This window comes from Curcuma longa, chromosome 18, assembly GCF_044706935.1.
Source record: "Curcuma longa cultivar G26 ecotype Majalengka, Jawa Barat chromosome 18, ITB_CL_G26_1.1, whole genome shotgun sequence".
NCBI classification, from domain to species: Eukaryota; Viridiplantae; Streptophyta; class Magnoliopsida; order Zingiberales; family Zingiberaceae; genus Curcuma; species Curcuma longa.
Genome location: NC_133878.1, coordinates 3,315,888 through 3,328,639, shown reverse-complemented (window position 1 = coordinate 3,328,639; position 12,752 = coordinate 3,315,888). Strand labels below are relative to the sequence as shown.

At 40.7% G+C, this 12,752-nt stretch overlaps 1 protein-coding gene across 1 annotated transcript; it reads left to right on the top strand.

Moving 5' to 3' along the window:
- Positions 1-1,570: 1,570 nt before the first annotated feature.
- Positions 1,571-11,366, top strand: LOC141812358 (adenylate kinase isoenzyme 6 homolog). Its single transcript, XM_074700387.1, has 3 exons — positions 1,571-1,663; positions 10,844-10,989; positions 11,183-11,366. Exons 1-3 carry the CDS (start codon positions 1,571-1,573, stop codon positions 11,364-11,366), a joined length of 423 nt encoding a protein of 140 aa, XP_074556488.1.
- The last annotated feature ends 1,386 nt before the right edge of the window (positions 11,367-12,752 follow it).

The window sequence follows — 12,752 nt, the reverse complement described above, 5'->3', positions numbered from 1 at the left end:
TAAAGTTTCATTTCTTGATATATAGTATCAAAGTGGTATTTTAATAATGAAAATTATATGACTATTTTTCTCCAATTAATTATAATGTTAAATTTCAGAATTTTTTTACTTAAACTAAATTAGTTATGCTTTTTCAAAGTTGAAACTGAAAAACAAATTTATAAGGAGCAGTCGACTACGACAGACACTAGTCGACTGTTGTCCTATTTTCAGAGTTGTGCCAAATCTTCAATAGATTTTGATTCTACTTTACCGCCTATTAGTCAATGATTACTCTATTCCTTGATTCAAAGACATGCTAAAACTTATAACCTATATTGTTGGTGCTTGAACAAAGGAGAAGTAACAGTTAAGGGGGAGAAAGTAACAATGTTTGTCATAATAAATGTTCCTTCTTGAAACTTTGTTTACTTATTCATATTTTCTCTATTAATTGATACTGCTTTTTTGTTTATGTTAAAAAGGGGGAGAATGAAATGGTAAAGTTAGACTTTTATGATTATTCATGGTTATTTATTCATGCTTAGCTTTTATGATGTTCATTAATGCACATTAACTCTGATTAGAGCATTATTACTAAAGTTATTTACTAAACTCTGATTAGAGCTACTTCCAATGCAGGAGTCAGTCGAGCTTCATGGGTTTGAACCTCGAACAGTTGCTTACTCGACCACTCGTTCTCCTGCCGAAGTTGGGCTACGTTGGCCGGAACCATGGTTCCAGAGCCACCCCGGGTCGGCTCCGCCTCATCACGGGTTCCTTGAGCCTGCTTACCCGGCCGACGATTTTGACGAGCTTCAGCTCTCGCCCGTTCTAGTTCCTTCTCTAATTCGCGAACCCGGGACGAGAGGCCCTGAGCCTCTAGACGCCACTCCTCTGCCTCGACCTCTGTCTTTTTTAGGCTTCTCGGGAGGATGCCAGTTTGGCCCTGACCCTATCATTGCCCTCAGAGGGCCCGGTGGTGGCTGAGGCTCGCTGTGCTACTTGGTTTCGAAGGTGAGTAAGTTGGCTTTCCAAGCTAGTATTGCGTTTCTCGACCCGAACCAAGTGTCGGTGAAGAACTTTCTGTTGCATCGCCGCCTACAAACAAGGAAAGTATGTTATAAAGGTAGAGAGGGATAAAACACCAATAAGGGACTGACCTTCACATTCGCCTCGCATAAGATCTCGCTTAGATCCATCATGCCGAGCTGTGGGAGAACGTTCTCTTGGTATGAAAGTAAGCGCTTAGTCACGTTCCTGGTCGGTTCCCTGAGGCTCTCATCACCTTGGAAAAAATTTGGTTGATTGTCTCCTGGCGATGGGCAAGACGTCCCATCTTGAATTGATAGTAAATCTCGCCTCGGTGGGGCAGTGACATTCCCTCTCGATTGTAGGGCCACCGAGCCTTCTCCCACCTTCTCCTTGCCTTTGTCTTGAGCACGGGTAGAAGTAACATGTGGGGAAGATGAACCTTCAACATGCTTGCGTTTCCTAGATGGCTTGGATATGACAAGCGCTCCTGATGGAGGACCCCGGAGTCGTGTGGTTTCTTCTGTGGGTCGGGATCACGTAGGACCTGCTATCCTCAATGGCCCCGGAGTCTGGCGAGGCAATTGATGGCCTCGCTTGGCTCCTTTCCCCTTTGGCCAGGAAGGATTTGTGGGAGTCGGTTGGGCGGACGGTAAGGCCCCAGCGGCCTCCACCATATCCCCTTCGACCCAAAAGCTTGTTCGGGAGGCTCTGTTCCACTTAAGAACTTTATTGATTGATGCATCCAGCATAATTCGACCTGTGGTGGCACACCCAATTACCAAAAAATATGAATAACATTAAAGACCTAGAAGAACTTAGTCGTCCCTCTAGGGGCGTAGCAATCGGGCTCAGACCCGCTCGATACAGCAGCATTTCATTATCCACCAGGGCGTTGATGTTGAACTTTAAACCTTCTAAAAGCTCGGCTATCTCTTGGAAAATGTGGGATGATCTATACTGACCCAGTGGTGGCAAAGGGGGTAACTCCGAAGCTTGGTAGGTCGGCCAAACGTAAGGAGTTAGAGGACGAACATAAAAGAATTGCTTTTTCCATTCTTTGTCCACATTGGGATATTCGCCTAGAAAAACATATCCCTGTCGAGCTGCGAAGTAAAATACCCCATGCTCGGCTTTCTTCAGGTAGAATAAAGCATTAAACAAGGACACATCCAAGGGGATTTGATACAGTCGACACAGGATGATGGCGCCGCATATTAAGCGGAAGGAATTAGGCGTAAGTTGGCACAAGTTGATATGATAAAAGACCGCCAAGTCATGGAAAAGGGGGAAGAGGAAACTTGAGCCCGCCTTCTATTTGACTCAGAAAGCAAGTAACGTGGCCCGGACGGGGTCTATAGGGACGATGTTCGGGTAAGGGTATATAGATTGAATGATCGATGGGGATATGATACTGTATGCGAAGAATCTCGGCATCACTCCTATCATGAGCCAAACTTTGAAGCTTATACGAGAACGATGGGTCAGCCATTAGCAAAGGCAGGAGAATGAGAAATCACGATAAACAGAAAGAGAACACGATAAAAGAGGCGGGAAAGCGAGAAGTCATGACAGTAGCCTCAATAAACTTCGATGATGCCCTCCCCTTTTTATATACTGACGTCTCTGAAGAAACGTGGCAGTTCGGCCAACCATTTGATTAGGGTCATCACTTCCCCACGGTTGGATCTTTGTCGCATGATCAATCAGTCTCATTGGCCGAACCTCTCTCCGCCTTTTCATCTCGCATTTAATGTTGATCCTCAATTTTGATTGAGCATATCATCCGCCTCCTGAAAAATCTAACATTCCCTGACCAGTGATGTCATCGTGGACTGTACGGGTGCCGTGACATGCCAACTTCAACAATGCGAAGATACACCTGGGAATTTACACCTATCACACATGGGGGCGCATTAAATAGAGTTCGATCATGGGTCGGCAGGCATCGACCAATCCCTGTCAAAATTGCCTGGCCCCTTATCACTAAGTCGTTGAGTACTCGTCAATTTAGAGTAAGTGATGTTCCATCGAGCATTTAGTACTGTCTAGTCAGTTTGCTAAAACGCCTCATTCGACTAGACTTGCCTGGGAGGCTTGTGATACGGCAGATGCCCAGTGGTTTGACCTGGCATTAAAAAGTCCTAACCAGGTCAAGAATAGATATGATGTGGCGAAGCAAGGTCAAGGGTCTAGTCCTTGTTAACCAGTAGACCCAATTAACCCTGCTCCTGTTGGCTTGACCTGATCTTTAAACTCTGGCCCTCAGTGGCTCAATCAGGCTCGACCACTCTATTGGCTCGGCAACCTTGCTTCTCAATGGCTCGGCCACTCTATTGGCTCGGCAGCCTTGCTCCTCAATGGCTCGACCACTCTGTCATCTCGACAACCTTGCTTCTCAATGGCTCGACCACTTTGTTGGCTCGGCAGCCTTGTTCCTCAATGGCTCAGCCACTCTGTCAGCTCGGCAACCTTGCTTCTCAATGGCTCGGCCACTGTGTTGGCTCGGCAGCCTTGCTCCTCAATGGCTCGACCACTCTATTGGCTCGGCAGCCTTGCTCCCCTCAATGGCCCGGCCACTCTGTTGGCTTGACAACTTTATTCCTCAGGGACTCGGCCACTCTGTCAGCTTAGGCCCCCCTTTATCAGACAACCCCGCTCCTCAAGGGTTGAAGCCCCTACCAGCTAGATATGATCTCCTCCAGCTGTCCACAGCGCTAGACGACAATAACACGTGCGATTCAGGCCAGAAGGCAAGGACGGTTACTAGGTTGTCAGGCCTGGTTCCCTAGATCCTCTCTTGCTTCTCCTCACAGCAAAAAGGCTAAAATAATCCGCGTGGCAAAAGCAGAAGGCGGTTACGAGGTGACAGACCTGGTCCCCTAGATGCCATCTTATGCTCGTATCTGTCAGTAATGTACAAGTTTGGTCTGCTTAATACACAACATCTGCTTACCTCGGGTTAGACACATGGCCCCCCATGTGAGTATATAAACTCCCCTTCAGGTATGAGAAAGCTCTGGACTCTAGTCATTTCTACTATTCATTCTCTTTTTGAGGTGTTTGCTTACTCGAGCGTTGGAGTGGCCTGTCGGGAATCCCCGACACTCAGTTAATCCGCTTGTTTAGCTTTCGATCGTAGGTCTTTGAGTTTTTGGAAGCGGTGACGGTTGAGGTGGTATAATCTTGACTGGTGTCTTGACCGTCGATCCAGCCAGAACAATACCATTTGGCTATCCCTTGGATTCTCTATTTTTTTTGCATAATATGCAAGCAGAATAAGTGTTCTTGGAAGAAAAAACAAGGATGACACCTAAAAAAAAGTTACACAAAGCTCTCTAGATCAAATGTATGTACTTTGGATTTCTATGGGTCATGTTTGACAATCTTTGGTACGACAACTACTGGATTGATAAAAAATCATTTACTAAGAAAGCTTTAGGTGATCAAATCTCACTTCACGCTAATATCATTTAGAATTACATGAAGTTTCCAATTGTTATGATCGAACAAGTCTCCAAGGGATCAACATAGACTCGACAAGATAGATATGAAACAATCCACTAAGGGAAGTTTTGGGAAAATAAATCAAGAAATGAATCATCGAATAGAAAATTTATCACTAGGAAGCATAAATTATTAGAATTGGTCCTATTGAGAGGCTATCAAAGAAGAACAATTGCATTTTGTGATGACTTCAAGTAGTATTACCCCTCTTATGCTTGCTCTCATGTTCTCACTATGGTGCTCTCTCCCCCTATGATGTTTTGTATCTCTTTGACATTGCTATTGCCCTGTGACAACTTTGTCCTTCTCTCTTAGTTCACTTTCTTTCCCTTATATAAGGTGGCTCTTAGAGGCAAAAGAGGTGTCTCACAACCAACTCGAAGTTAGACCTAGTAACATCTTGCCCATGGTCTGATCCCTTACATGCTCATGTAATAAATTGGTATCATAGCCAATTGTGGGCGACAACATCCTAATGCATCTAAGTAGATGGCTAAGGAGTTGGTGAAATTCAACAGTAATCAGTCATGTGAAAAAAGGAAGGAAAGAAGCTATATGTGATGGTCTCACCACTAGTAGAGATGGAAACCCTAGAAGCAACACTGAAGACAATAGATTCTTATCAGCTGGAGGAGAAGTCCAAATTTGGTTCCTAAAGATCAAAAGACACTATCTGACCTTATTGTGGCAGACTTTCAAGGGCAATGCAATGCCAGATTTGGGGCACTTGAAAGGGAAAGTTGATCAGGAAAGTTGGCTAAGCTCTACTAAACATGTTTAGTCATGGAGTACTTAAGCGAGTTTGAAGAACTTCTTACTTGCATAGGAACCCTAATCACCACTTAGGATTTAGATCACTTTATCTCTAGACTACTTCAACCCTTGTAGATACAGGTAAAGACACACTACCTAAAACTTTATTGAGTTTAGCTTGACTAACATGGATATATGAGCCCTAGACATTAGGGCCTTAAATTCCTCAGCTATCATAGCCAACCAATAATTAAAGTTCTCCACCGACTGTATGACGTCGAACCTACACCAAGAAGGTCAAACGTTGTGCAAGGGGACTTTGCTTCAGCTATAATGGATTAGTTTCACATGGCCATAAGTTTGAGTGGTTATATTGACATTGAGCAGTTGAAGATAAGGAGACAAAAACTCTTAAATATTCGCTAATGGCCATTTAGGGAGCTCCTCGATCTCAAATACTTAATTTTTGACCACCATTCATTCACACTCCATTTCAGTCCTTATCAACTTAGGAAGTACACATAATTGTAGTGAATAACTCATCACCAAAGTAAAGGTAACATTAGATGAGGAGCTCAAATTATTAGCTGTGATCGCTATTGGAGAACAACTACAAGAGATCACAATTTGTCCAAGGGGTCCATCTACTACTAGATATCGAAGGCTGATGAGCGTAGGTTATATATATATTTTCTAGTCATGTTAACGCTCATCTACTTGTAATTCATTGCTTATGATCTACTTTGTCACACCTTATTCTTTTATAATTGTATATTTCTACTCTTTTGCTTAGAAATCTGCTTTTCGTATATTTTGATTGACAGGATGTGATTTAGAGCCAAAACGATGCATTATTGATGGTGGAGCAAAAAGTGGAGAAAAGAGACTCGTACTGGCCGTGCTCGTCATCACGGGCGAGTCTCTCATGTAGCAAACACGAAGAAATGGAGGAAAAGAAGCAATAGAGCAAAACACGACCGTGTCTGTCAGACATGGCCGTGCCTCACATTCCCAAGCTTAGACACGGCTGTGTAACACTAGGAGACACGGCCGTGTCCCTCCAACAGAGAAGCACCTGTTCTGGCCGTGCCCCACAGGCACGGTCGTGCCAATTTTCCAGAGCTTCAACAGGCCACGACCGTTCTCCCCAGGTACGGCCGTGCCCATTTTCCAGAGAAGCGGCAGCACACGGCCGTGCCTCCATTTTTCATGGAATGTCAGGCCACGGCCGACAGGCCACGGGCGTGCCTCCCAGGCACGGCCGTGTGACGGGGGCATGCCTGGACCCTATAAATGCATCTTTTTGCACCCCTTTGAAGGTATCTTGGGTCATTCTCCAAAATTCTAGGTCTTGGTTTGGGGAAGGCGCCTCCCCACTCTTGGGGAGGCCCTAAACACTTCATCTCCACCGATCCATCCTACACCGGAGCGAGAAGATCTTTAACGGATGCCTACGCTTCAAAGATAAGTCTTCCCCTCTTTTGTGGATGACGTTTTCCTTGCATACTTGTTGTAACCTTCTTGTAATGGAGTAGATCTTTGAGTTTAGGATCTAGGATGAACATCTATGTAATGATGGTGATGTAAGAACTTATTTATATCATTTTCCCTATTCAATGAAGTGTTTACATTTGTTTCATGTATTATGTGCTTTGAATGTTTTTGATAAAATGTTTGTATGAGCATATATGCATGATTATGAGGGGTAGATTACTGTATAGGGAGATCCTAGGATCGTATGACCGGGGTGCCTTGTGACAGAAGGTTAACCTTTAACTGGACTTTCCAAAGTAATCCTTACATGGTGATAAACTTCCATAAGGGATATCTAATGGTTGGTGGCCACTAGGACAAGGTCCTTAATGGGGTACTCGGTGACAGAGGGTATGGCGTTGGATCGTATGACCGAGGTGTCTTGTGATAAAAGGTGAACCTTTAACCGGACTTTTGGTGTCACCTTTACTAGAGGGCCACCACATAGGACTTCAAGGTTAAATGCCAACAAAGCTTGACGAGGTCGAGTTGGTATCTTGGTTAGAATTTCTACAACGTGGTAGACATTGATAGTAAGGGAACTATAATTCAAATTAGGGATGTCATCTAGTATTGATGTGAAATCGAAATCCTAGACTTATCCATCTCACCCATAAATTCCCAAGCCAATCTCTCTCTCTCTACCATAAACACACAATTCTCAACCATTTCGTTTCACTAGAGTCTAGACAACTAGATTTGTGATATCATTATAGCTAATACACAGTCCCCGTGGTTCGATATCTTTTTATTACTTGACGACAACCATATACTTGCGGAAGTACATCAAAGGCATAATAGTCAATTTTGTTATTCTTCCTTTAATAAAGTTTGATGTCGCATCTACTGCTACATGGATGAGGACACTGGGTCTAACCCTCTTGGATTTCAACACCATGACCATGGAGTTCATGTAACAAGAAAGATAAGATAGACTAATAGAAACCCGACAATGGTCATAATCACATAATCAATGTCTGTAGGAGAAAACAAAAATCGATGCATCAAATGAAGACATCATTAGCCAAGAATGGTCACCTACTCTTATACAGTGTTGTAAATGATGGTAGGCAATGGTGGGGCGGTCAGGGACAGCTTACCGCATCAGCCACCTAGGTGGTTGAATCTTTCTTTATTATTATTTATATATAATATTATAAATAGTCATCCTTCTTTATGATGTTTATGCATAAATAAGTTTCATACAATACAATTTATATAAGTTACAAATAAATATATAAATGCAACTAATAAGATAATTAATAAAAATTCATCACTATATTAATACTAAAAAAGTAATATCATTACATTTAAGGTATCGTATCGTACCGATATAGTTTCAGTATTTTTGAATATACAATATATTAACTAAAAATAAAATATTTAATCTAAATATTTTTTAAAAATTAATATATTATATATTAGATTAATAAGATAATTTTATTAAGCTTTAGCTTTAATTAAGTCTATTTAAATTGTCTCAATCATAGCTAGGAGTTCATTAAAATTATTAATCTAAAATTATTTGATTAAACCATACGTTAAAAACTTAACTACCACTGTTTCGGTTTCAGACACGTCGTCGGGACCACGCGACATGTCGTTGGGCTTAGGCGATGCCTTCGGGTTTGTCGCCGAGCTCAAGCGACACTTTCGGGCCGTCTGAGCCCATCGCTAGGCTAGGGTGATGCTTTCAGGTTGTCTGGGCCTGTCGTTGGGCTTGGGTGATGCGTTCGAGTCCGTCGCTAGGCTCGCGTGACAAGTTCAAACTCGTCATCGGGTCCAAGCGATGTGTCCAGACACATCAATGGCGGTGGTAGCAACGGTGGTTGTTACAAGCAAAAGGAGGTGAGTTGTTTAAAGGCAGTTTTTTAACCTACGTTTACTTTGACAATCCAAAGCACCACCTAAGATGACAAAGCCAGTGTGGTTGATGCCTACCACTCACCTTAGCGGCTGCCTCAGCCGCCATTTAGAACACAACTCCTAGAACTAGGGCGATCGATGCCAATGAAAGGCCATCAAAAGGGAGAAGCTAAGAAATTAGATGGAAAGATAGACCTTGTGGTTCAGGACAAGCATAACCTCAATGGGATAGAAAATCTTACGATCCAACATGGAGTAAGTCTCTAGAAGGATTAAGATAGGCTCAACAATATAGATGTGGAACAATCCTCTAAGGACAAGTCTTAGGGAAATAGCTTAAACAACGAATCTTTGAATGACAAATTAGTCAATAAGTAGAATAAATCATTAGAATTGGTCCTATTGAGAGTCTATAAATTGCTCCTTATCATGACATCAAATGGTAATAAAATTCTTCCTCCCCCCCTCTCTCTCTCTCTCTCTCTTCCTTTTGACACTAAGAATCTCTCAACATTGCTCCACCACACCATCTCCTGCCGTCGACTTTTCTCTCTCTTAGTTTAACCACTTTGCCTTGTAGAAAGTGACTCCCATAGGGAAAAGGAGGGGCTTTCACAACCAACTTCTATCCAGAGCTAAACACATCTTGCACTTGGACTTGGTCCCTTGCACTTGCATGTAACACTTATGCTTTGGATATATGTTCCACGAATATGGAGATATTTGAAATGGGCAAAGCTAAAAAGAGGGGCAGACGATGTAGAGAATACAGAAGAAACAAAAAGAAAGAAACAAGAGATACTATGATCTCATAGATTTTAGTGGCCAATTTCAAGTGGCTCACTTTGAATCTCAATAAGCAAACAACAAAGCTGCATAGCAAAATGATCGACCAAGCACTGAATAATTACCACGAATTGTGAATACATTGGATCACAATAGTAAAACCTTTAAGAGAAGTTCATGATACAATGTTTAAATGATGGTGAACACATTGGATTGAGTATTTCTTTGTTATATCTGTATGGAATATTAGTATTTCCTTCATAGTTCTGGTTAAATAACTTGTTCAATTTTCCTATATATATATATTTTTGTGTCTGATGTTTGACATGCAACTCTTTTGCAAAGGGCACTGTTTGATCCTTTTTTTACAGTTTTCTGCTAGTACTTTTTTATATTTCAGGCTTTATGATTTATTTTCTTGGAGAGGAAAAGTGCCAAACTTTATATATATATATATATATATATATATATATATATATATATATATATATATATATCTCACTTGTCTCTCCAGGTAGGCAATTAATGTTAGTGTTTTCACAAAATGGCGTGTTGAACGTATCTCTTTGGAGTACTATCTGTTTAATCATGGCTGCACAGAACAATGGTCATTTACTAATGTGTAATTGAGGGAACTTCACTCTTTTAAACCTTGAAAATTCCTGGCTCCTTAATTTTTTTTTCATTCATGTTGAAGTGCTTGTTCATTGTCTACAATTGTTTAAGATAGTTTTAATCCACATAGCCATCTAAAGAAGCTGAAAGAGGACACCAACAAATTTATTACTAATTCTTGGAGGTATCTTTTTTTCTGGGAAAAAGTTTCTTGGACATTTAGATCCTTGTTTACCTTCAGTCTTCATTTGTTTATGTTATTTAAGCATGTAGAAGTTTTTAAGCTTCTGCAATATCCTGCTACTAGTTTTCTAGGTCATTTTCAGATATATCACCTTTCTCTTCTCATAATAAAGCCTCTTGCTGTTAATGATTTCATATATGTTACCATAGCTCACCGTCTCATATTGTGGCAATGAATCATCAAGTTTTTTTTTCTTCAGTATAAAGCATAAAAATGCTCCAGACTAATTGAACTGTTACTGCAAAGCATAAATTAGTCCACCTTTGGACGTGAATTTGAGATGGTAAATCATCAGAAGCATTGGGGTGGATGATGACCTTCACAGAAATACTTGTAACAATACACAATTACAGTAATCAAATGTATGATATTTATCTTGCCATGTGTTGAAGGAAGTTTAGCGCATCCCCTTCAATAGTAGCTGCCTAAGCTTCATTTGAATGTTCAAATCAATTAGTTTCATGGTAAATTTAATTTTGCATCTGTGAATCTCATGGTACATTTAATAAGGTTAACTCTACTGTGCAGGTGTGTGATGAACTTGAAGATCAGATCGAAGAAGGTGGTAACATTGTGGACTATCATGGTTGTGATTTCTTCCCAGAATGTTGGTTTGACTGCGTCGTGGTTCTTCAGACTGATAACTCTATTTTGCATGATCGTTTAAGTAGCAGGTACTCCTTTGCCTATATGTCTATAGCGAAGAGTTCTAGCTTTCCGTTTTATTTCTATCTGAGAATTCTTGTAAATCTGATTATAAACACAGCATTGTTCTTTGTTTATATCAGCCCACAATCACTGGATTCTGTATGGCTAGACTTTTTTCCCCACATGTAACCTTTTGTATTTGTCTTTTACTTGTTTCAGAGGTTACATGGGTCCAAAGCTTATGAACAATATTGAATGCGAGATTTTTCAAGTCCTTCTGGAGGAGGCAAGGGCAAGTTATGCAGAAGAAATTGTGGTAGCATTGCAGAGTGACACTGTCGAAGACATAAGTAGGAATGTAGTCAAATTGACCGAATGGGTGAACAATTGGATTCCTCGTTGATCGTACCAATACGATAAGGTCCTTATAGTTTTTACTTCTGAGTGCATCTATTTCGTGTGACATAAATCTGAAGAGCAATTAGTTTGGTAGGTTAGTGACCTAATAAAAATTGCTTCCATGAACTTGTAGTTTGACTTGCGATATTTGCTATTTTGTAATTTGCTGTCTATTTACGATGTTTTTGGCTATCTGCTTGAGAAATAGTTGCTGGTAGTACTATCGTATTCTCTATCTCAAAACGTAAGCATGGTAAACAATCTCAAAGGATATTTTTTTAATTACAAATCCACTCCTTACCCTCTCCTCTCTTCTTTCCACTCATTTCTTTCACGCGCGTGTAAACATGAAAACCAGACGTAAAAAAAAAAAAAAAGAAAAAAGAAAAGAAACAGAATGTTTTGTTTTTTCTTGTATAACTTTTTGTTTACTTCCATCGAAACGAGGGTTATTGTATTCCCTTGTCCTTGATCTCTATCTGTGCTTCCTACCTATCAAGGGATCACCCCATTGAGTCCTTTAGATACACAGGAATAGTTACCTTACAATATTGTGAAATAATAATTTTTTATATAGAAATGATATCCGAATCTTTAATTCTATGGAGTTATTATTTTTTCACTGTTGGATTATTATTATTAAGAATAATTATATCTATTGTATTTTAATTTACATTTATTCCTAGTCTGGGCTAAAAAGTGATTTGATTAGATAGATGGATTTAGAGGGAGGTAGATGGAATGACGTATAGAATGAGTTTATGAGTTGATTGGGTTGAATGAGTTGAATAGATCGAATAGACCAAATGAGTTATGTCATATTTCAGGAGACGATTGTCCGAAAAATTTTGATAGCATCTCTTCTGTAACAATGATATTTTCTGAATACATACATCATATAGGCCTACACGGCTGCAATCTATACATCACAGATGCATAACAGATAAAGATAAGGCCCACACGACCACAACTACTAGACTAATACATGCAACTAACTCAGAAAACTACCGGACAAAATTAATAACAGCCAGCAACTGACTAGCCAAAATCCACTGAGACTTTCGGCTAAGCACATTTGCGACCACATTAGCTTTCTTTGGGTGATAGCTAATGGTACAATAATGATCCTTCAGATACTCCATCCAGCGTCTCTGTCTGAGGTTTAGCTCCTTCTGCGTGAATAAATACTTCAGACTCTTATGATCTGTGAAGATATCAAAAGTGACTCCGTAAAGATAGTGTCGCCAAATCTTCAGAGCGAAGATAATAGTGGTAAACTCTAAATCATGAACAGGGTAGTTCTTCTTGTGGTCCTTCAGCTGACGAGAAGCGTGGGCAACCATCCGGTAACATGCATCAATATTGCACCTAATCCCTAGAATGAGGCATC

What these genes read in the sequence shown, in the direction of transcription:
- LOC141812358 (XM_074700387.1), top strand. Translation starts at nt 1,571, where the DNA reads ATGGCCCCGGAGTCTGGCGAGGCAATTGATGGCCTCGCTTGGCTCCTT. An exon ending in GGGAGTCGGTTGGGCGGACG is followed by an intron (nt 1,664 to 10,843) that starts GTAAGGCCCCAG and finishes TCTACTGTGCAG; the next exon opens with GTGTGTGATGAACTTGAAGA. An exon ending in CATGATCGTTTAAGTAGCAG is followed by an intron (nt 10,990 to 11,182) that starts GTACTCCTTTGC and finishes TACTTGTTTCAG; the next exon opens with AGGTTACATGGGTCCAAAGC.